The 20,528-nt window shown below is 47.8% G+C and overlaps 1 protein-coding gene across 3 annotated transcripts; it reads right to left on the reverse strand.

Moving 5' to 3' along the window:
- Window positions 1-12,757: 12,757 nt before the first annotated feature.
- On the reverse strand, window positions 12,758-15,612 carry LOC100678594 (pancreatic triacylglycerol lipase-like). Of its 3 annotated transcripts, XM_031927253.2 has the most exons (7): window positions 15,305-15,612; window positions 14,906-15,228; window positions 14,737-14,840; window positions 14,268-14,671; window positions 13,942-14,193; window positions 13,775-13,870; window positions 12,758-13,708 (listed from the first exon to the last, which is right to left on the reverse strand). In XM_031927253.2, exons 1-6 carry the CDS (start codon window positions 15,567-15,569, stop codon window positions 13,800-13,802), a joined length of 1,419 nt encoding a protein of 472 aa, XP_031783113.1. In that variant the 5' UTR covers window positions 15,570-15,612; the 3' UTR covers window positions 12,758-13,708; window positions 13,775-13,799. The 3 variants fall into 3 exon arrangements, with proteins under 3 accessions (XP_031783113.1, XP_016839760.1, XP_008204675.1); XM_016984271.3 differs by lacking the exon at window positions 12,758-13,708 and having other exon boundaries at window positions 13,738-13,870; XM_008206453.4 differs by lacking the exon at window positions 12,758-13,708 and having other exon boundaries at window positions 13,738-13,870; window positions 15,311-15,610.
- Window positions 15,613-20,528: the final 4,916 nt, after the last annotated feature.

The raw sequence follows: 20,528 nt of genomic DNA on the forward strand, positions 1-20,528 counted from the left end.
CACAATAGCCTATAATGGGAATATCGTACGTCGTGTTCTGGGCTACGAATTAAAATCTCGGGTTTCAAAATAACCCCTTTCGCGGCTTGTATTTTATCAATATTGGCTCTGTCGAGGCTTTGTCTTTGAGGAAACGCTCGCGCGCGCGCGCGCGCAACCCCTTTGCGCCGCGCTTCCGCCGTCTTCTCTTTTTCTTCTATACCGCGAGGGTACCTGTAATTATTCGGCTTTATGTCGCTGTAATGAATTATGACAATCCGATGGCTTTGTTTTCGTGAGACTTGTACTTTTTTTCTCTTTTATATTCGTTCAGAAACGTGGATTAATGCGGTTGGGGGTTATTAAGATCGTTGTTGAGGTTTTCTCTCGTGATATAAAAAAAAAAAAAATGTTTCGATGCTGTAATAAAATCAAAATAGCGATTTAAAATGAATTTACTCTGTTAGAGTAATGCATGTGTATTGTGTAATATAAGTGATGAATGGTCATTAAATCGCTGCCCAATTGTAGTTGTGTACTGTCAATTTTTTTATAAAATTTCAAACAATAGTTGTTTGTCTCACACTTTATTTTCGAATCTCTCAAGCTCGCGCTCGACTTTCGATGCTTATACAGACTTTGTAAGGCGTCGCGAGTGCGTCTCATGCATATGTTAAATTACTATTATGGCTTCGAGAGAGCATCACAGCGTCGTTAGGTCTGCTGTGCCTTAAGACATGCACATACATACAATATAATGATTCGGCGGTATATATTGTCAGCAGACGCTTTCGGTGGGATGTTTATGTAACCGCTTGCCTGTCATGGGAATGTAAAAGATCCTCTAATTCAGAAAGAGTGAAATATGACTCCTTTATAGTCGACATTGAGTGACTCTTTGCAAGGAGTGACTCAATTTTGCCTCCATTCGAGTGATTTTTCACTCTTTCAGATTTAGATATAGTAGTCGCGCAACGACATCATCTCCGATAATCCAGCACTGTGCTTTATAAAAATTATTAAGCTAATTATAAAAACGCGGGGTTGCACCTGCAGGGCCTCCTGTCGTCTCCGATTTGGATTACTAAATTTCCAAATTAAGCAAGATGGAAATGCGCATACTCAAAAATATTCAGTTTTTTTTTTCATCATCGCGTCGGTCAATTGTTAGCAGAAGAGCTATAGATAATATAGGTAGTCTATATTACGTACATACATTTGTCGAAACCATCGAAGCGCGCAGAAAAAAATCCAATATAAGTAAAACGGATGCGCAGAAAATGTTTGGAATTGTCTGCAATACACCATTCAGTATTGGTGTCTCCACCGGCGCATACTTTTTACGAGAAGCTTGTTCAAAATATAAAAATGTATAAAAAAGTTTCACGCGATGAAATATAGGTGGCGCACAGGGGCTTGCGCATTTTCCTCATCGAAATCTGCGAGCGAAGTATACATATATGACGGTGTGCCAGCTATGCCAAAAATGCTTTGTTGGGCCTGCTTGGGTCGCTCACGCTATAAATATAACGCTATACGTATAACTGCTCGAGTATATCAATCAATATATTGTCCATTCGTAATGTGTACTTGCGCTGGTATAGACATTATAGGTATACTTGCAGCCCATCACCTCGAATTTGGAGAATCGTATTCTCGCTCATTTTGCCAAAGAAAAAAAGGGATAAAGCAAAAATTTCATTCGCCGATCCGCCGGCAAGCTGTCGCCCATAATAATATAGAGAGCGAGAGAGGTATATCTGCGCGCTGCTCGAAAGTGCGGCTGTCAATTACGGAGCTTCTGGGCTCAAGAGACGTGCTGAATCGACTGTTCCCCGGGTGCGCGTTCGTTGGAAATGTCACAGCGAGCTGTCCGACTGCAGTAACGTGTGCTATATAGCTCTCGCGAGCGAGTCATATCCGAGGCAGCCCCAACACTGCCGTCGATCCTCCTGCGTTCGTGCATGCAGTGTTGTGTGCACACAGGCTGCGTATCCAGATTTGTCGTGGGACAGTTTATACATCCAGCACAGATAACACTTATTGCATCCAATGATTGAAATTTTCCATTCCAAAGTATAGATAACGTTCGCAAACTCGTGCCCAGCAGCAGCACAGCGATACACGTGTCCTATTATTCAACGATACAACAAGCCGGATGCCAGGATTACGCGCTATAGTGTTACAGCCCGCGCTAATGCCGCGGTAATTAAGAGATTAAAGTCTGTTGCCTTACACTGCCAAGCTCTCTGCTCTCTGGTATCACTCGATGCCCGCCGCGGTCGGAGAACCGCAGGCCAAGATCGCGTTACTCTGCGCGTATTAAGTACACAACAGCAGCAGCAGCAGCAGCAGCAGCAGCAGCAGCGCGGTGGCCGCGGAGAACTCGACTGCACTCGACCGAGTTTCGTCGGCGCTTCTTTGACCTCCTGCTTCGGTGTCTTTTTGTTTACCGTCCAGATATTATCACTGCTTTGATGCAATTTATGATCCATTATCCAGATGCCGAGTGAATTTCTCTGTAACACATAAATTTCACCATGAGAATCGACGTCAAAATAATTGCAAAACTTCAGCAGCGCGACATTATCGCGCATAATTAAAACGCTCTCGGCACAACTCTTTGTACACTGCAGCAGCAGCAGCAGCAGTATACATATACAGAGCGCGTCCGAAAAAAGCGCATAACGACAGCGGGATATCATTCAAAGTCCTTTCAATCCCCGTGCGGAAATTTCGTCCGTCCGCGCGGGAATATTTTAGCCTCGGCCTGCGCGCGGCGCTCGTACGTGCGCTTTGCACGCGCCGACTTTTTCCACTTTAATTGATTCAATCGGTGAAAAACACGGCTCCGGCGCGGCTACACCCCCGCCGACGAGGGATGTATACATGTATATATACGTATAGCGCAAACCGCTGTAACGAGACGCCAAAGCCAAGCCCCTCGAGTGTACGCGATGCCCCTTCCTTTTGTCCTTTCCTTGTGTGTTCGGCTGGATGTACGGGAGCGAAGAAGTATTTTCCACTGTCTCGCCTCGCGTTGCTTGCGCTCTTGCTTCGTGCGGAGGTAAAGCTATTACGTGCTTTCGAGGTGTGGGTATAGGATCTTTTCCCGGCTGAGCTCAAGTCCTTGTTTTCCCTCTTCTGTCCGCTTGGGTTTTACTCTATTTTTTAAATCGATTGCTAAAATCAAAGAGAAATTATTTTATTGATGCACCAAAATTTTAGTTAAAATTGATTTTTATCTCTAACATTAATGCCTAACCATAACAATTCACTATCATCATCACAATGACTCTATATTATCGAAAAATCATCGAAAAAAATACACCGCCTTTAACACACACACACACACTACAGCAACCGTCGCGAAAATCAGTTTCGCTCAAAGCTATATAACACACGTCGCACATCCCCCTACCACAATAATCACAGCGTATCCTCGGGAATCCCCGCAGAGCTCGCGAGACACGTAATACGGAAACATTTGTATACAGGCTCGAGTCGCCGCCCCCTTTTCGCGCCCAGGGCGCGACCCTCCCTCGCGTATGTGCGCGCATGCGCGTAGCGCCGATCGGCCCATACATACCACCTACCCCCCGCGAACGTCAGCAATCCGTTTATTATTTTAATTGAGGCCTTCGGGCTGCGCGCGACGACACGCGGCTCTGTGTGGATATATGGCTTGGAATGTCTGCATGCCTTACTATATACATACTCTGCGGTGGTGAGGGAGAGATGTGCTAGCTATGGATTTTGCGCTGTGTGTTTGTATTGGACGCTTTGGATTTGGAAATATTGTTGATTTGTATTAGTCGAGGACGACGACAATAATTCAATCTGCATAACACTTGATGTAACTTTGAAGTGAATTATTAAAATGAACCAAAAAACGAAATGTCAAAGTCAAAAACCGTATTTACTCTCCGCAGAAAAGTTAAATTTTTTCCCCGTCTCTGTTTCTCCGGCAACTCTGCGGAAAGTCAAGTTTTTCCGTTAACGCGTCCGGTCTACCTACCCTCCGGACAACCCTTTTTTTCCTCCTTCGCCTCCTAAAGCTTGTCGCTCGAGTAAGCGCCTCAGCAGTGACGCGCCGCGCGACACCGTTAAAAAATTTCGGGAAAATTTATGTCCGGACGAATTTTTTTTTTCGCGCATAACCGATCTTGCTCCGCCCAGAGTAAAAGAAGTCCCAGATGCGGCCGGTACCTTCTACTCCGCCGGAGTCAGGGGATGAGGCGAGAAAAAAAATTCTTGCGGTGGGTCCGCGCGATCAGCGATTCCGTAAAGTCGTAAAAAGCAGCCCGTTAACCCGGAAAAGGGTTGATTCCCGTGTCTTTTCAGAGCCGGTTTTTTGCATAGCCCCGCAGTGCTTTACTGTCGGAGAAGATGGGAACAGATTTTTCCCGTTTTTTTTTTGTTGCTTCCCTCCTCTCTTTCTCGCGGCGACTTATGGTTTGATATTGCAGAAAAAGTAGTCGGACCCTTTTTTCATGCAAACCCTCAGCGGACGACCGACGTTATTTTTCGTCGTGGCCTGTTAAAATGCGGATTTCACGTGCGGCGAGGCCAGATGTTTTACAGTTTTTTTGCGAAAAAGGTCGGGCCGGAAAAAGCGCGGGAGCTTTTGTTTTTCGCAGGAGGATGCGGAGACGCTGCGACGGACTCGCTGTCGTGTTCTTTCGACGGAAAAACAGTTCGAGAGGTGAAGTCTCTGGTGCGCGGGATTTTTCCGCTTTGACGAGAGGGATATGCGCGCAAAAAATGTCCGAGCTGGTATATTTTAATATTTATGGCACGTAGGAATGCGGCGAAACACGTATACTCTTTTTTCGATACTTTTGGAAATCGTGGCGTGAATTATTTTTGCTTCCGCTGCATTTCTCGGAAATGCGAAATGTGAAAAATGATAGAATTTTAGGAAAACGACTTTACTTTTGTCTATAATTTCGTGAAACCGTTAGTGCATTTCTCTCTACAGCATACCTAGAAGAACAACAAATAATTGCCATTCAATCATCATTGCACTTCACTTTCTCTTCCTCGAACGCCGCCTTGCCGTCTGCAGTAAAGAGAATGATCCCTATCGCGAGAAACTCGATCTCCGCATATACACCTCCGTATAACAACCCTAAAATTTATAGTCACCGCTGCAGCGGCGAGCTCTCTGTCCCCCAACCGCAGCGCGCGCGTATAAAACAAACCACACTACACCCTGTCGATGTACACCCGATCCCCCGCACAATAATCATCCCACGAAAGGTCCTCGAGCGCATCTCTCCCTAATCACTTATTCCCCAAAAAACACATGCCTTCGCCAGAAAGCTCCATCCCGCGGCGCAATAAATTTCTCAAAAACAAAAAGAGAAGAAGGAGCCTGCAGCAGTCTCCCTCGATCGCGCAACAGCCGTCGCAGTTACCACGAAGGCGGCTACCGTATATTACTCTCCCATCCCGCGCAGTAGTCTATGCTCGCGCGTTGCACTTTTGAGGAAAGCTACGACGACGACGACGAAGAAGAAAAAGTCTCCGACAGCGTGACCCAGTGACCATCAGCACTTGGGCTGGCATCGCGACGGGCGGCGCATGACTGCGTCTATATCTATGCACGAAGAAGCTGCTGCTGCTGCTGCTGCTGCTGCTCACGAGAAATACGACCGGCTTCTCTCGCTGCACTCTCTCGCGGGCGCGCGACAATAAATTCGAAAGTTCGAGTGTACCACCGCACGAGCTTTCACTACCAGGCCCTCTCTCTCTCTCTCTCTCTCTCTCTCGCTCTATCTCTTCGGTAGTCATCGCAGGCTGGCCGCGCTGCAACCGAGCGAGGAGCCTCGAGGAACGAACAGAGAGAATTTATTGAGTGAAATTTTCAATCGCTTTGTGCGCTGGGGGCAGTGTGCGGCTGGCCACCCTCCGCAAGCTCGTCCGGGTTTTACGGCCTAGCCATTGTCTTTCAGCTACCGGACAGTTTCTTCCTTGCGAGGAGAGAGTTCAGTTGGTCGAGAGAGAGAGAGAGAGAGAGAGAGAGAGGTCATCCGCCGGCGCGGCGCAGTGTGCATTATACCATCGGACGGCTCGACCTTGGGCTCGAACCGCGACTGGGTCACGATTATTATTATTGCGGGGGACCCGACCTGCAGTATATATACCGAAGCGTTGCGGCGGTTCTGCGTGTCGAGGTGCAATTGATTATATTGGACTTATTACCGCGAGAGGCTAAATAACTCGTAAACTTATATAGTTCTAGCTTTGAGGGACCTTGTATATAGGAGGCACTGATTGTATTACTACTGCTACTGCATGCTGTTGACGTTGGGCTGTATGATTATATTATTCGAGGATTCTTCCGCGCCCAGTATCTTGGGTTTTTTATTGCTCGATCATTGGCGCGGTACGGTCGGGGGTGTAATGTAATGGATCATTTTCGACGCGGCTTTAATGCCGTGTAGTAAAATAATGTAGCCCGCCTTTCGACTTGCTTTATAGGTGCGCGCTTATAATGATCGACCAATTGACTTTTAGCATCGGAATAGTAAAATGAAAATATGATTTTACGAAACTCTCTTGTGTGCCTGCATTACATACACAACACGTCGTCAATAAATCTGCGTATCATCAGCTCGAATCCGCAACAAGAAAAGTCACGTCTCATCTCGACTCCACAAAATCAAACAAACTTTCGCGTTAAAATAAAGTTTCATCACACGCGAAGCTCGTAATGCCCACAAGCGTATACAAAAGTTTGTACGGCATCATCGCGCGCCGCTGGTCCACATGCATAAATGCAAAAGCTACTCGCGGGGCTTCCTGTGTGAATATACGGGGTTTCCTCGAGTGTATGTATATGTACCTAGTGTTTACGTAACCACGTATATACGGCATCATAGCTAGTAGCCGATATGATGATCCAGCGATGTTTTATATATAAAACACTAACCTGATTATACAAATAATATACGGCACCTGCGGGGCATCGCCGTCGCCTCTCGTTTCGCTCATCCCTAACGGCTCACCTCGAGAAAACCCGAGCGATAATTGAGACAGCCGAGCGCGAATTACAATTTCGATTCGATCGATCGAGCTCAAACTCGAATCACGGTTACATCTGCTGCATTGAAAAAGCAGAGGGATCAAGACAAAAAAATCGCACACGTTTACACCGTCAACGATCCCAGAGTCGAGAGTTTTGTCTCTCGGTACATATTTACGTACGCGGCATCGAAAATACACACGAAAGATACACAAACGACAAAGAGTCGCCGCGTGTACGTATTTATTCAAAGAGCCCGCGCGCGCGTGCGCCGCTGTATATGGGCGGTTCGCGCAAACATATAACACTGAGTCGCGAAGCCGTGCAGGACACCCAGCGGGTATTGCGATTTGGCCCCGCCTATACACACACGCGTAGGGGTAGCTTTTTATATATACACACAGCGTGAGAAGATGTTGCGGCGGGTGGATTGGGACGCGCATGGGTTAACGAGCTTGCGGAGTGGGATTAAAAATCCGTAATAAGAAGCGCATCGAAGAAGAGGTAGTTCATCGCTAATTACGACGTGTCCAAGAGGTGTATACACGTATATCTTCACATACATAAACATAATAAAGCCGTAGCACACTTTGACCCCATACTGTTCGGAGATATATACGCTGCTCTTTACGGCGAGACGCGATGAAACGGCAGAAAAGCGACTGGCGCGCGCGTGTCGAGTCTTTGAAACCTTCTGCGCACGCTGCGCTCGTAATGTATTCATTCGGTCTGGCTGTCGATGGGCCTCTTTTTTTGTAGCTAGTCACTTTCTCGAGGTTTTGTACTCTTCTCTTTTCCAGACCGTCGATGCATCTCGTCGATAAGTTCCTTTCTCGCTCGAGAGCTGCTTGTCACAATTCGGAATTCACGTCGTTAATCACCGCGGGTCATACAATCCGGTGAGTATAGTAGATCGATGATAAAATCGTTGGCATTCCGTCGTTTCATTTTAAACGAATTTGCAACCGATTCGCGCAATGAACCCGCCCGCCCACGCGCTAGAAAACCCGCGTTGCATCCCCGAGAGAGACAAACTCTCGCGATGATCGTCCGAAGAATCAAGGTGAAAGTCAGGCTTAAAAAAATCCTCCCGAGAAATCTCTCCGGGAAAATCGCCGAAAGTCAAGCCGATACCTACCCTATAACAGAGAGTAAAAGTATACAGCTATACACACAGAGACAACTCGTCGTGCGACTGCGATCGCAGGGGTCCGCATCAGCTTGCGCGCTCTTGTATACCCCCTACTTGGTGGAACGGCGGCCTGTCGTCGGGCACACGCTCCTCGTGTCGCCCGCGGTGCGAGAGTCCTCTTCGTAAATTTCGGGCCGCTCGCCGCGGGGTGGTTTATGCGTCCCGATGCGGGAGATCGCGCGCGCGCGCGCGAGTGACTCTCGCCGCTCTGGTCCATTATAATGCACGCATGCGCGCAGCCATTCGAACCCCTTTTCTCGACAGGATAGTGCGGCAGTAAAGGTATAAGGTTGTAACTGGCTGTGCCGTAATGTGGATCGGTCTGGGGAATGATGGACTATGGCGAGAGGACTGCGTAGGCTTGCGGAGGGACGGGTTATATTGCGGGGGAGTCCGAGATATTGAGAAAGCTGCCTGCGCGCGCGCGCGCTCTCTCGCCTGCGCTTGGTGTACTTATACGAAACTTTTATGTTCGAGGGCGCAGGTTCATTGTTGCTTAGTGATGCCACGCGGCCTGGCGTGCCTGTGCGGATGGTCGAGGCATGAGGAGTGTGCGGCTGGCTCTCATAGTTTGGAAGGCTTGATTCCGTAGCTGTTGTATACTGCAGGGCTCTGGTTTGGTGTGGATTGGTTTTACGAGTTGCTGTGGAATGCTGTCGCTGGTTCTTTGGGTTGAGGTTACCTGAAAAACATTGTGATACCGAGTAGTTGAAATGGTTGTTGGTACGAGAAGTATTTCTTAAATATAAATTAACCTCTGATATTTTTCAATGAAAGTCTACTGATAGTGTACAAAGTATGTAGACATGCTTTTTGAATGCACGACAACGAGGCTTTTTAAAACGCCCCAAAATATTTCCAAATTCACGAATCCAAAGACGCTTTAAAAAACTTATTCCTTTATAGCACTCCTCAAAAAGTTTCCCTGCGCACCGTCTGCATTTTTTTATCGTTATACAGTGTTTTTTCCGTCCCAATAAACCCCGCAACGCTTCTTCTTTTCCCTCGCCCTCCTAATGCTTTTATAAACCAACACAACCTCCGCAAACCTCGGCATACACTGCGTACAGCTTGATTTCCACCCGTAAATCATCTCCGCCGCAACAAACCGTCGTAAAGAAGCCATCCCTCTCGGGCAAAAAAAAAAAAAATTTCATAACTTCGACTGCTGCAATAGCTAGCGAATAGAGAAAAAAATTTATATACATCCACACGTTTCGTCGTCGGTCTCGGCAGCGTCGAGGAAAAAAGCACACGGCCACACGCACACAGTGGGCCCGTAGCGGTCGCAGAGTCGCATAGTTCGCTAATTGCGCCTCGCTCTTGGGCATAACTCTCGTAAATCTCTGCGTTTTGCTACCCTCGTATAACTTTATAGGACTGCGACAATGCGTAGGCTGCAGCAGCGGAAAATTCGGCAGCCCTATCTTTGCGGTCCGCCGCAGCCCAGTAGAAAGTTTTTCTTGCGGCCCATAAATCATCGCAGCGGCAGCGGAAGAGGCTTTTTACGAGAGGTCGCGCAGTCGCCGGGAAAAATGACGGGGCTGTTGTTTTATTATATGCTTTGCGCCTTGTTGACGCGGACGGTGGCTCGGGACCGACCGCAAACCGGGTGTTTTTAACCCTCTCGAAAACTTTCGAAAAAAATTCCGAGCGGCTTGGAAAATGTGCGCGACCGATGCTGTGTGTGGTGTGGAAAAAACGCGGCCGTTAAGGGATACTCTTTTTTTTGCAGCCGTGAGTTAATTTTTTTTTTGCGAAAGAGGCCGTTTTAGGTTCCGCATTTTTGTACGGTTTTTTCCGGAGCTATAAGGCATAGCGTGCTCTTGCGGGAGTTTTTTGGAGGCGGAACGGTTTCCGCTGCGACGAAGGATTTTTAGCATGTGGTCAAAAGATTTTTTTAAACGAGCAAGTGACCACGCGGGGAGTGTATACGAGCACGCAGACGCAGTTTGGAATACTAATATTTATCCTACGATTGATCGCAACGAAATCCGTGTATACGCCCTCGAGAAGCCGCACATGACAAAACTTTTCTCACGCACGTAAACGCGTAATTTTTTTCTCTTCCATCCCGAAAAATCCTCTAGTCAAAAGAAGCTAAACGTATGGCTTCTTCTGTTGTACGTGATCGAAGGACACTATTTACCGAAGCAACCCTTTGTCAGTTAGCTGCCACACAGGCACACCTACACGAAATTGAAGAATAAAAAACGCAGTCCTATTACGGCAGCGACTCGAATTTATCAATCGACCTCGAGGGAAAAAGGTGTTTTTCTGTATACAGGACGTTGACGGATTCGTGCGTCCATTGTGACCTGGCGCACCTGACAAATCGCGGGATTATACCCGCATCTTTGACGGACTCTCGAGAGATCGAGGCGATTCAGCTGCCGTCGCAGGAATTTTTTTTCTTATGATATAATAACCTTTCGTCGGATTTCTTGGCTTTGTACAAGTCTGAGTTACGTGTGAACACCAAGATTTTTATCTATATAAGAATTCTAATACACAGCAAATTGCTGAATTTATACACCTTGTTCTGGATAGCTCATCCGAGTTCGTTGACATTGGGCTGCATTATGATACTCGGCCACAGTGGCAATAAACGAAACTGCGCACAAGATTGACGTTTCGCGGCTAGAAACGCAAAGCTTATACCTGGGATGGCTTGTCTTGTCTCTCTCTCTCTCTCTCTCTCTCTCTCTCTCTCTCTCTCTCTCTCTCTCTCTCTCTCTCTCTCTCTCTCTCTCTCTCTATACTCTACTGCAATATTCGGTGTTACCGCAGTTTTATAGCGCGGCGGCAGCCGATGTAAAATTTTACGACGGACAATCACAACAAACGCGCGCGTACTTTCCCTCTCGCTTCTAATGCCGAGATTTATGATTTGTAGTGCAACGAGATAGACTTCATTATACTTGCGTTTACCTCGGGACCAGCAGACTTATACTGCTGCCAATATAAGAACGGTATAAACAAACAGTTGTAAAGGGGCGACGCTGGGTGTATAAAATATTAATGCTCTGTACAGTATATACTGCGCTTAATATACTCTGTTTCGAATCAACGGATATTATCGTTATATGTGCGAGCATAAATTTACAATATCGTCTATGACAAAGTGTGATAATGATGACTATATTTCTATATAAATATCTTCTTAGTCTTGTTAGCAGGACGTTCGTACGCAGCATTAAAAAACAATTAGTTCTCCCAGAGTAGATAGAAGAGAGCGATGCGCAACTTTCTGCTTTCTAAATTCCGAAAGGGTTGAGCCCGTTTCTCACCTTAGCTCGAACGTATACATAAAGCGAGATCTCGACCGAGAAAATGAACGAGTTAAACCGAGACCCATCTTTCCCGACAATCGTTCGCATCACGCAGCCTCTGCTGCTGCTGCTAGTGCTGCAGTGCACACTGTATACCCTACTTTAGAAAACCAAAGCGAGAGAGACACGACAGGGTTGTAGGTACACACAGAGACAGCAAAAGTGAAAATCAGTTCTCCAGGCCACTACTGTATACTATCTGGCGAATCCCATCGCTCGTTTTTCCAGAGGGGGGCGCAGCGCGGCGAGAAGAAATAGGGCCAAATCGCCGCGGTGGAGCTTCGTCTCTTGCGCTCGGGCCTATGACTAATCACGGCGGGCTACCGGAATCTCACTCTCCTAGTCGAAAGTCAGTCAGAGGTAAGACAATGACGACCGAGTAACCCGCTTTTAAGCGAGATGACCCTGACTCTGGGTCTGCCAAGCATTATGCGCACGGGCTCTCCTCCACATTCACGCATATATAGTAGCTCTCTGCCCCCGCATTGAGCCTTATGGCCTACTGGGCACACGGTAGCCAGCCAAAAACGAGCTGGCCTGCCGCCGCTGATTTACTGCTTTCTCTCTCTCTCTCTCTCTCTCTCTCTCTCTCTCTCTCTCTCTTACTCTCTCGTATAGGTGGACTACATAAATTTCTCCCCAGTGCGAAAAACGAGAAAAGGCTGGCTGCTGCTATTCGGCCGGGAGAGAAATTTTTCCTTTTTCTCTTACCCAGTTTCTGCGCAGCGCTTCCTTCCGACTGCTGCTGCAGCGGCACGAAGCGAGTGAGACTCCACTCCACCACCCATCGAGGCTTGCCACAACAATTTCTATGTTCACGATGTAGGTTACCGAAGCGAGCCTTTGTTCTTAAGGCTTACCTACTGCTTTACTGCCCTACAATAAATCATTGCGCACAGCCAGTAGCTGCCGCCGCGGTGAGAGATGGAAAGCTCGTCGTCGTCGGCGACGTCGCGCTGGTCCTGCGACGTGTATATAGCTATACATGTATACACAGGAAGGAAGGAGTCGAGAGATTTTCCTTTTTCGAAAGTGTAAACTAATCGGAAGCAGCAGCAGAAGTTCAGGATTTAGGCCACGAGGGTTGTTTTTCCATGGGAAAGCGCGGAGGAGGCTTGTGGAGAAATCTTGACTCGTGACGTCAGACGATTTAAATACTACGTTTGTATGACTCTATTACGGAGGAATTTTAGGCTAGACTTGTTTGTATGAAAATCCTCAAAATACTCACTGCTATTTTACAACGGTCGTATATCATACATTACTCGAACCTTAATTTTAATCGGCTCACAAAAAAGCTAAGCCGACAGAAGCCCGTTACACTCACAGCCATATACCGGCACAGACGCATTAATATTCGTTAAAAGTCGTCGTGAGACCAACGAACAAATTCGTTATTGTCCTCTCCCGCTTGCACACACAGAGGCCGCCTATAACAGTACTATAAAATCACACGCGCCACTATGTACTCACACATAAAATTTTTCCAGCCAACTGAAAGCTCCTACAAAAGCGCGGCGCACGCTGTTAACACTTTGCCCCGCGTGTGTGCAGTCCCTTTACCAATGATATAAATTAACCGTCTCACCGACTCGTGAGAATTGAGGGAAAAAATGCCTGCATAATGTCACACCCCCGCGCAGATTTCCAGAGAAAAGTATCCTGTGTATACGTATAAGCTTCAAAGACGCTCGAGCGCGCGCGCGCGTATTACATAGGGGCGTATATAATATTTGGAGAATCGCGCGCGCTTATCGTAACAATGCACCCGTGGGATTTCGAGAGTATTGTGTGTGTAATACGAAAACTACGTATATATGTATACATTAGAGGCGTGAATATTGTGGCAGTGCGATCGGAACTGAACTGCGCTGGGCGCATTCAGTCGATTCTAGACGAGAAGAGAGCAAGAGTAAATTATTGCTAAATACCGACGGCGACGAGCGGATGCGGGCTTGTGTGTATATATACGTTGTACATACGGTGTGGGATACTTCGACTGCCAAATTGGCTAGATGCTCTCGTGCAGCGCTGATGAATCGATTGTGTTCCCTGTCGCGGGAGGCTGCGCTCTTCTTTTGTTTGTGTTCGGCTGTCGGCCGGCTGCTTATCCTGTTAATTTCGAATCTGTTGTGGGCTCGAGCTTCTGCGTGGACGAGCGTATAACCGTTGAATCTGTGATTTGAGATAGTGTACAATTGACATTTTTGTCATATAATTTTATTAAAAATGAATATCTACACTAAATAATAAATTATATGCTGGTTCACGCGCCGTCATCTTTATTATCCTCGAGTATTTTCTTCACCTCGGCGACCTCTTCTCGCTTTGTTACGCCTAAAAATCGATGAATCGAATGAATTTTTGTTAATCAATTAACTATAACTGATGATTCGCATGATACTCACTGCAAAACGGTGGCTCTCCGGACGTCAGAACGAAGAAAGCTTCGCTGTTGCCTGGGTAATAGGCTTCGCTGTTTATTCCCATCTCGATGCAACTTTGCGGATCGCACGAGTCCCACAGCATCTTCCCGGCGCTCTCCTCGGTCATGTCCCAAGGTTTCGCCCAGAAAGTGCAGTTTTTCGCAATCGAGTTGAGGATCGATTCCGTGAAGTACATGTAGGACTTGCCGTGATTGCAGACTGCTTCGTTTATTACTGCAAGTTACATATTTTCTTGTTAGATCATTGCACGAACTTCTACGCACATAATAAACAAACTATTCACTCACTTCGTTTCGGCAATTTTATCGAGTCGGGCAGTATGAAATTCGACTCGGTGCAGCCGGGCTGATGTTTGCCACCATTCGGATAAAAATCCAAGTGACCTATGGGCTTAAACAGACTCAGTCCCTCCGTCAGGGAATTTTTTGCGTTCGTGTGGATGACATCGACGAAAGGAGCGTCGCCTTTATCGAGTTTCAAATTTTCCTCGCTGTTTTCAAAGCAAAGTTTAGCCGGATCCAAACCAGTTATTCGCTGAACTTGCCAGTCGCCGTTCCGCCTCTTCACCTCGTGCGCCGTGTAGCCGCTGATGTGCGAACCGAGACTGTGGCCTATGAAGTGTAGCGGACCCCAACTTTCTTTGGGGATCCCCTGCTTTTCCAGCGCTGTTGTGCTCACGTCGTGCAGAAATCTGCGAAGAATAAGGTCGGCCGTAAAGAGTGATATTAACGCTAATGAAAATCATCGTGTAATTACGTGGCGATCTGGTTCCCGACGGTCTCCGTACTCCGAGCCACTTTGAAATAGTTCAAGGCGAAGTGCTGACCGCTCCAGTCGACGGTGATGACGTTCCCATCGCCCTGTGTCAAAAAATCAAACGTCATTCTTTTATAAGATATAGATCTATTGGAAATACTCAACTCACCAATTTGAGTAAAGCATCCTCCATCGGTGGAATCCACTCGGCATCGCTGCTCGACAAGTATCCGTGAATAACGAAGAAAGTCCTGCGCCTGATATCGAAGTCTATCTTCTCCAAATCGGATTTATCGGACTCGCTCAATTCCCGCCTCTCGCTAATTTTGTTGCTCCTGATATGAAACTTGACCTTGACGTCCTCGGTGCTGTTGGCGTCGCCTTTCATCCACGTCTCCAGCGTCTCGGCGACCTCGGGTCCCAAACCGAAGCAGTCGTGCACCTCGGGCTTCGCCTCTTTCTTCTCCTCCTTCTTATCGAGCTTATCAGGTTCTGCATTGCATAACATCGTTCAAACGTTATCCACTCTTTCTACTTTCGATAAAAAATATTTGTTGTGCAAACCAACCCTCACCAGGTTTCACAGGCTTCTCCTGAGCTTTCGGTTTACCCCTCATCGCATCGGCCAAAGGCTTCAGATACGGGCGTACCCTCTCGGACACCTGGGCGGCCAAATCTCGCAGCGCGCCGAAGAACTCGAAGACGGCTTCCGTGAGTTTTCTAAAAAGCTCCTGCCGCTTACTTGGCGGCCGTCGCTGTCCATTGGCGCTGTGCAAAGAGACGCTGAGTATCAAGAGGAGCAACAGGATCGGAAGCCTCTTACGGGCGTGCATGGTTTCGCGAGTTCGACTCTAAACTGAATTGGGAGACATTTCCTTTCGAATATAACGACCAGACGATGCGTATACGTCATCGAGTCACGTTTGATTCCGCCTGGAGACCGAAGAAGTGTTAACAAATTTTCAGCGCTATTATCTCGCGCACGATATGTCACACTTACGAGAGCGTCATCCGCGAGTAGCATCTCTCGCGAGTTATGAAAACACACGCAGCCGAAAAGTTGCAGTAATCGCCGCAGCGTCAGAAATTCCGGATCCGTGAATAATAAAAATCGCACATAAATATAATTATATTGAAATATATACGATGTACGAGTTAAATTGTGTTTTCGAGCAAGTAATTTACTGCAGCAAGTAGTAGGAAGAGAGAGAGAGAGAGAGAGAGAGAGAGAGAGAGAGAGAGAGAGAGAGAGAGAGAGAGAGAGAGAGAGAGAGGGGAAAACTGGTTTTGGGTCCGGCGCGTAGGTACATAATGTAATAAAAGTTTACAATCGCGGGAAATGCAAGAAGCGCGATGTTTTGGGAGTCTGTGGCCGAAAGCACATTCAGAATCTTGCCTCGGCCGGCGAATCTCGGGGACACAGAGTAAATCATAAAACTCGGATTTATGGGTCAATTGCAGGAGCTTTTGACTCGCTCCCTCGGAAGAGCCTCTCTGCACTTTCTCCCCAGCTAAGGTAGCAGCGGCGGTGGCGGTTTCTGTTTGCTTTGAAAGTTGCTGCGCTCGGGTAAACGCCTGCTCTTGAGACTTTCCGACCTTTCACCTGGACTATCTGCCTCCTTAATTTGCCTTCTTTTTTTCCTACCGGTTTTTCCTCTCTTCGCTGGGGATGTTGTCGGTCGGCCACGCAATGCGCGTAGCTGAATTGGGGGTCCTTTTCTTGCGCCAACTTTCTTCGACTCTGCCCTCGTTGGACGTAAACCGCGTCGATGCAAAAAAATCTCGATATACACGTACATTCGTAATTTACGAGCGGACGTATAGATGTGCGCGCGGACTTTTAAATCACCAATAAGCCGACGAAGGCTAAACCCCCGAGTAACCTTTCAAAGCCTCTCGCGCGGCTCTTTATAAATCACGAAAGTTGCGTCACTATTATACTTAGGGGTTGCGTCGTCGAGTCCGAAACTTTTCCGATTCTCCACTTTATAACAGACCTCTACCATACAACCTCTTGTGGTTTAGAGAAAGCCGCAGCGACTCGTCGCCGGTGTATACAATAAAATAACGCGCTGCGCGCAACATGTTTACACCATAGCGCACGACCGCACGGCTCCGCGCGCACAAAACTGCTGCTGCGGATCGGACCGGGCGACATCATAAAATTTCTGAGGGATTTACGAGCCTCAATTCGGTACCGTCCGCAAAGTTTGCGCGCCAAATGTTGCGCAATATAGACAGCCGGTCAGTCGGAAAAGCCGTGAGGTGTATATAGGTATACCACACCGCTGACTTTTTAGCCGCTAAGGCGCGTTTTTAGCGCAGTGTAAGTGTACCGTAATTTTTGCACGGAACCGTTTTAAAACGGAGCAGTTTTCCCCCCTCGAGGGCTCGGTCCCGTTGTAAAAATCAGGGCCACGTTTACGGGCCTCGTCTCTAACTGTATCGACATTCTTTTCGGAGGTAAAAAGCTGCGGCCGAGGATCTGGATTATGCTCGCGAGAGCTGTAAAAAAACGACTTCGTTGCGGACTGTTTTAGCGCAATAAATTAAGGCTAGCCATCGGCGAAAATACAATAAATCCTAGTGTAACAAGCTGTTGGTATATTATTTTTTTCGGCGCAAGGTCGCAGACCGAATCTCGGAAAAACTGACGCAACGAGTATTATTATACTGCCCTCCGCGTCGAGCTCGTTAAACACTCGAGCGAAGCTCGATCCCCTCGACGCGCGATTGCCGTTTTATATGCTACAGTGTATATAGGAAGAAAAGTGTGCAAAAGCAGCACATGTGCGCGTGTGTGTATACGAAGCAAAAGGGATTCGCGTACGTGATTTCCAGATGAATGACAGAAGCTAAACGCGATTATGATCTCGTTTTGTACTTTCCGGGTGGGGGGGGGGGGGGGGTGCGCGCGCGCGCGCGTAATAAACTCGAGTACCAGGACTCGCACGTCGGCTGACACGTGCGCACAAAAGTGATATCGCGTCGTGTGTATCGATGCTCTCGCAGCACGAGCGAGAGGTCACGTGCGCGACGCTGCCACTTCATAAAAATATATGTGTGTACGTGTGTTGGGACGGCGTTTGATGTCGAGAATGAGCTATGTTTGCGAGAGCTGGGAAATGGTGCATGCTTGCGCGCGTAGTCGAGGAGTCTTTATTAGATCTGGGGGTAGGTTTGTATACCGAAAGTTTTCCGTGTCCGACAAATCCGTGCACTCGACTTCTGCGATCGATCGATCAATAGACGAAAATAGAAGCATCGAAAAACTTTTCATTTTTCCCACGCGCCTCGTCGTCGTCGGGAATCCAAAGTCCAGCAGCAGTACTCAAGTCCCAATAATTCGAAAACACACACACACACACACACAGCGCTACACCCTCCGTAACGGCAGGGCGTCGAGGTGTCGAATTTGAGAGCTGCTCCACAGGCTTGTTTGTTGCCACTTTTCCAGAAGAGGCGTACAGCGTTATTTGCAGCTAAGGGTTGCTGCTATTCACGAACACACACGCACACACACACATCAGTCGACGATCGAGACGACGTGGACGACGCGGCGAACTGGAGCGGGAATAACGACCTTTCGCCGCAGCGCCTCTTGTTTCAGGTCCGAGAAAAAGAAGCAGTCGCTGCTCTGCGGTAATAAACGAGGAGCGTGAGGACATATAGGTATACGTGGAAAAGAGTGAGAGACTCGTGTTTTCTCACAGAGATGCTTCTTCTTTTTTACCGGATTTTCTCGAGTCGCCCTCTCGGAACTGTCCGCGTGTAAATAAGGAGACGAGCTGCGGTGTATTACTTTTTTTTCTCGAAATCATACGACGCACCGCATCGGAGCTCATCAATATCCCATCGACGCACCCGGCGCAGAAAAAGAAATCACTGTTGTCGGTACTTTGGTCGAGTGAAAAAAAGGGGTAAAATAATAACAACAAGAGCGTGTAGAGAGAGAGAGAGAGCCGAGAAGCGCGTGTGAAATCGGGGGTCGTGACTGCTGAGGGTCGCTGAGCGCGCGCGCGAATAATTGAGCAACGATGAAGTTATCAACCCCCGTGTACTCGGAAGCCGCAAGGAGACAAATCACCGGGTACAAAGTCGCGCGCGTGACGCAAACGACATTGTATACGCGATGCGCCGAGCAATGATCGAAACTCTCTCTCTCTCTCTCTCTTGCACCCCTGCGAGATTCTGTATTAAACACAGGGGTGAGAACTCGGCTGCATGTGTGTACGTGTACGGATACAGGTTCAGTTCCCTAGCTCTCTGCTCGCTGATCAACCCTCTTGTCGTCGAGCCCCGCATAACCGGAGAGACGATCGACGGGATTCTTCGTTACGATTTCAGTCGAAATCACGGAAAAGTGCGCGCGGGGTCGAATTCATCATGGGAAAGTCGTATTACACTTTAAACCGAGCGATTTATATTAACGACGCCGTAATCGATTGCGAAAGCCTTTGTTATACCCACAAAACGACGGAATATAGAGAGGGAGAGAAAGCTCGGAAAAAGCGCGGAAAAGGCACACCATCGCCGCGGAAGTTCTCTCTCGCTGTACAGTATAGAGAGAGAGAGAGAGAGAGAGAGAGAGAGAGAGAGAGAGAGAGAGAGAGAGAGAGAGAGAGAGAGAGAGAGAGAGAGAAAGGGGGAGTAGAAGTGCCAGAAGCATTTTCAGCGACAAACACGCGCCGCGACTGCTGGAATCCGCAGTTGTGCTACAGCTACAAAGCTGCCGCGTACACAGCAAAAGCTTTCTGGTCTACTGTAACAAGTTTTGCCTCGGAGCTCGACGTCGACCCTGTCATTAAACTGCTCGTTATACTCACGCTTCCGACCAACTCTGTCTCTCTCTCTCTCTCTCTTTCTCTCTCTCGCTCCGCGCAGCGTTATTGGTTACATTACCGATATCGCGCGTCCCCCGCGTCACAGGCGGACGCTTGTATACTGCGCCGTGCAGTGTTACTGCAATCGTGGTGAACTGCCTCGGTCGCTCGGCTCGACTGACGAGGAAAACAACGCGCGCGATGCCGATTTTCCCCGGGCTTCGATATGCTCCCTGACGATGCCTCCAGCTCGCTTTTTCCCGGGCTTTTATGTTCGTTCGTTATTATTATATTCGTTGGCGGTGTTTTTTTTATTTAGCGCCTACAGTGCGAATAACCGACGAGAGGGAGAGAGTCGAACGGATATATTTTTATTATCGAGAGAGCTGTGTTTTTGCGTTGTTTTTTTCTAAGCCCATTTTTTTGTTGATCGTCGCGGAATCGGTTTCGCGCGTGTAGTTCTAAAATATAGGTGTGGGAAAATAACAAATATTCTTTTCTATTTGCTTTTTCCAATAAATATCGCGCATTTATATGAAATGGATTTCTTTAATGAGCAAGCAGTCCATCAGAGCGAACAATAAAAAGTCATCAACGGTCCTCCGCAAAAGCGCAGCTCGAAAGGACCGAATTTTAACAAGTACGATCTCCAAAAAATGCGCACAATTAAGCCTCGAGTACTTGTCTCTCTCTCTCTCTCTCTTTCTCTATTGCTACAAAGCCATCGCACCCACCGCTCAACAGGACAGCCGGACACGTGCGGCAGCTCGCTACATACGCGCGCGGGCATATAATACGCGTAGCATGTGGCGAAAATAGAAAAGGGGGACACACACGCAGGCGAGCGGCAATTTTTCGTCGGTCGGCGCGAAAACACTGGGACAGAGAGAAAGAGAGAGAGAGAGAGAGAGAGAGAGAGAGAGAGAGAGAGAGAGAGAACGAGCCGGACTAAAAAATAAATAAAGATAA

Source organism: Nasonia vitripennis, chromosome 3, assembly GCF_009193385.2.
Source record: "Nasonia vitripennis strain AsymCx chromosome 3, Nvit_psr_1.1, whole genome shotgun sequence".
Lineage (NCBI taxonomy): Eukaryota > Metazoa > Arthropoda > Insecta > Hymenoptera > Pteromalidae > Nasonia > Nasonia vitripennis.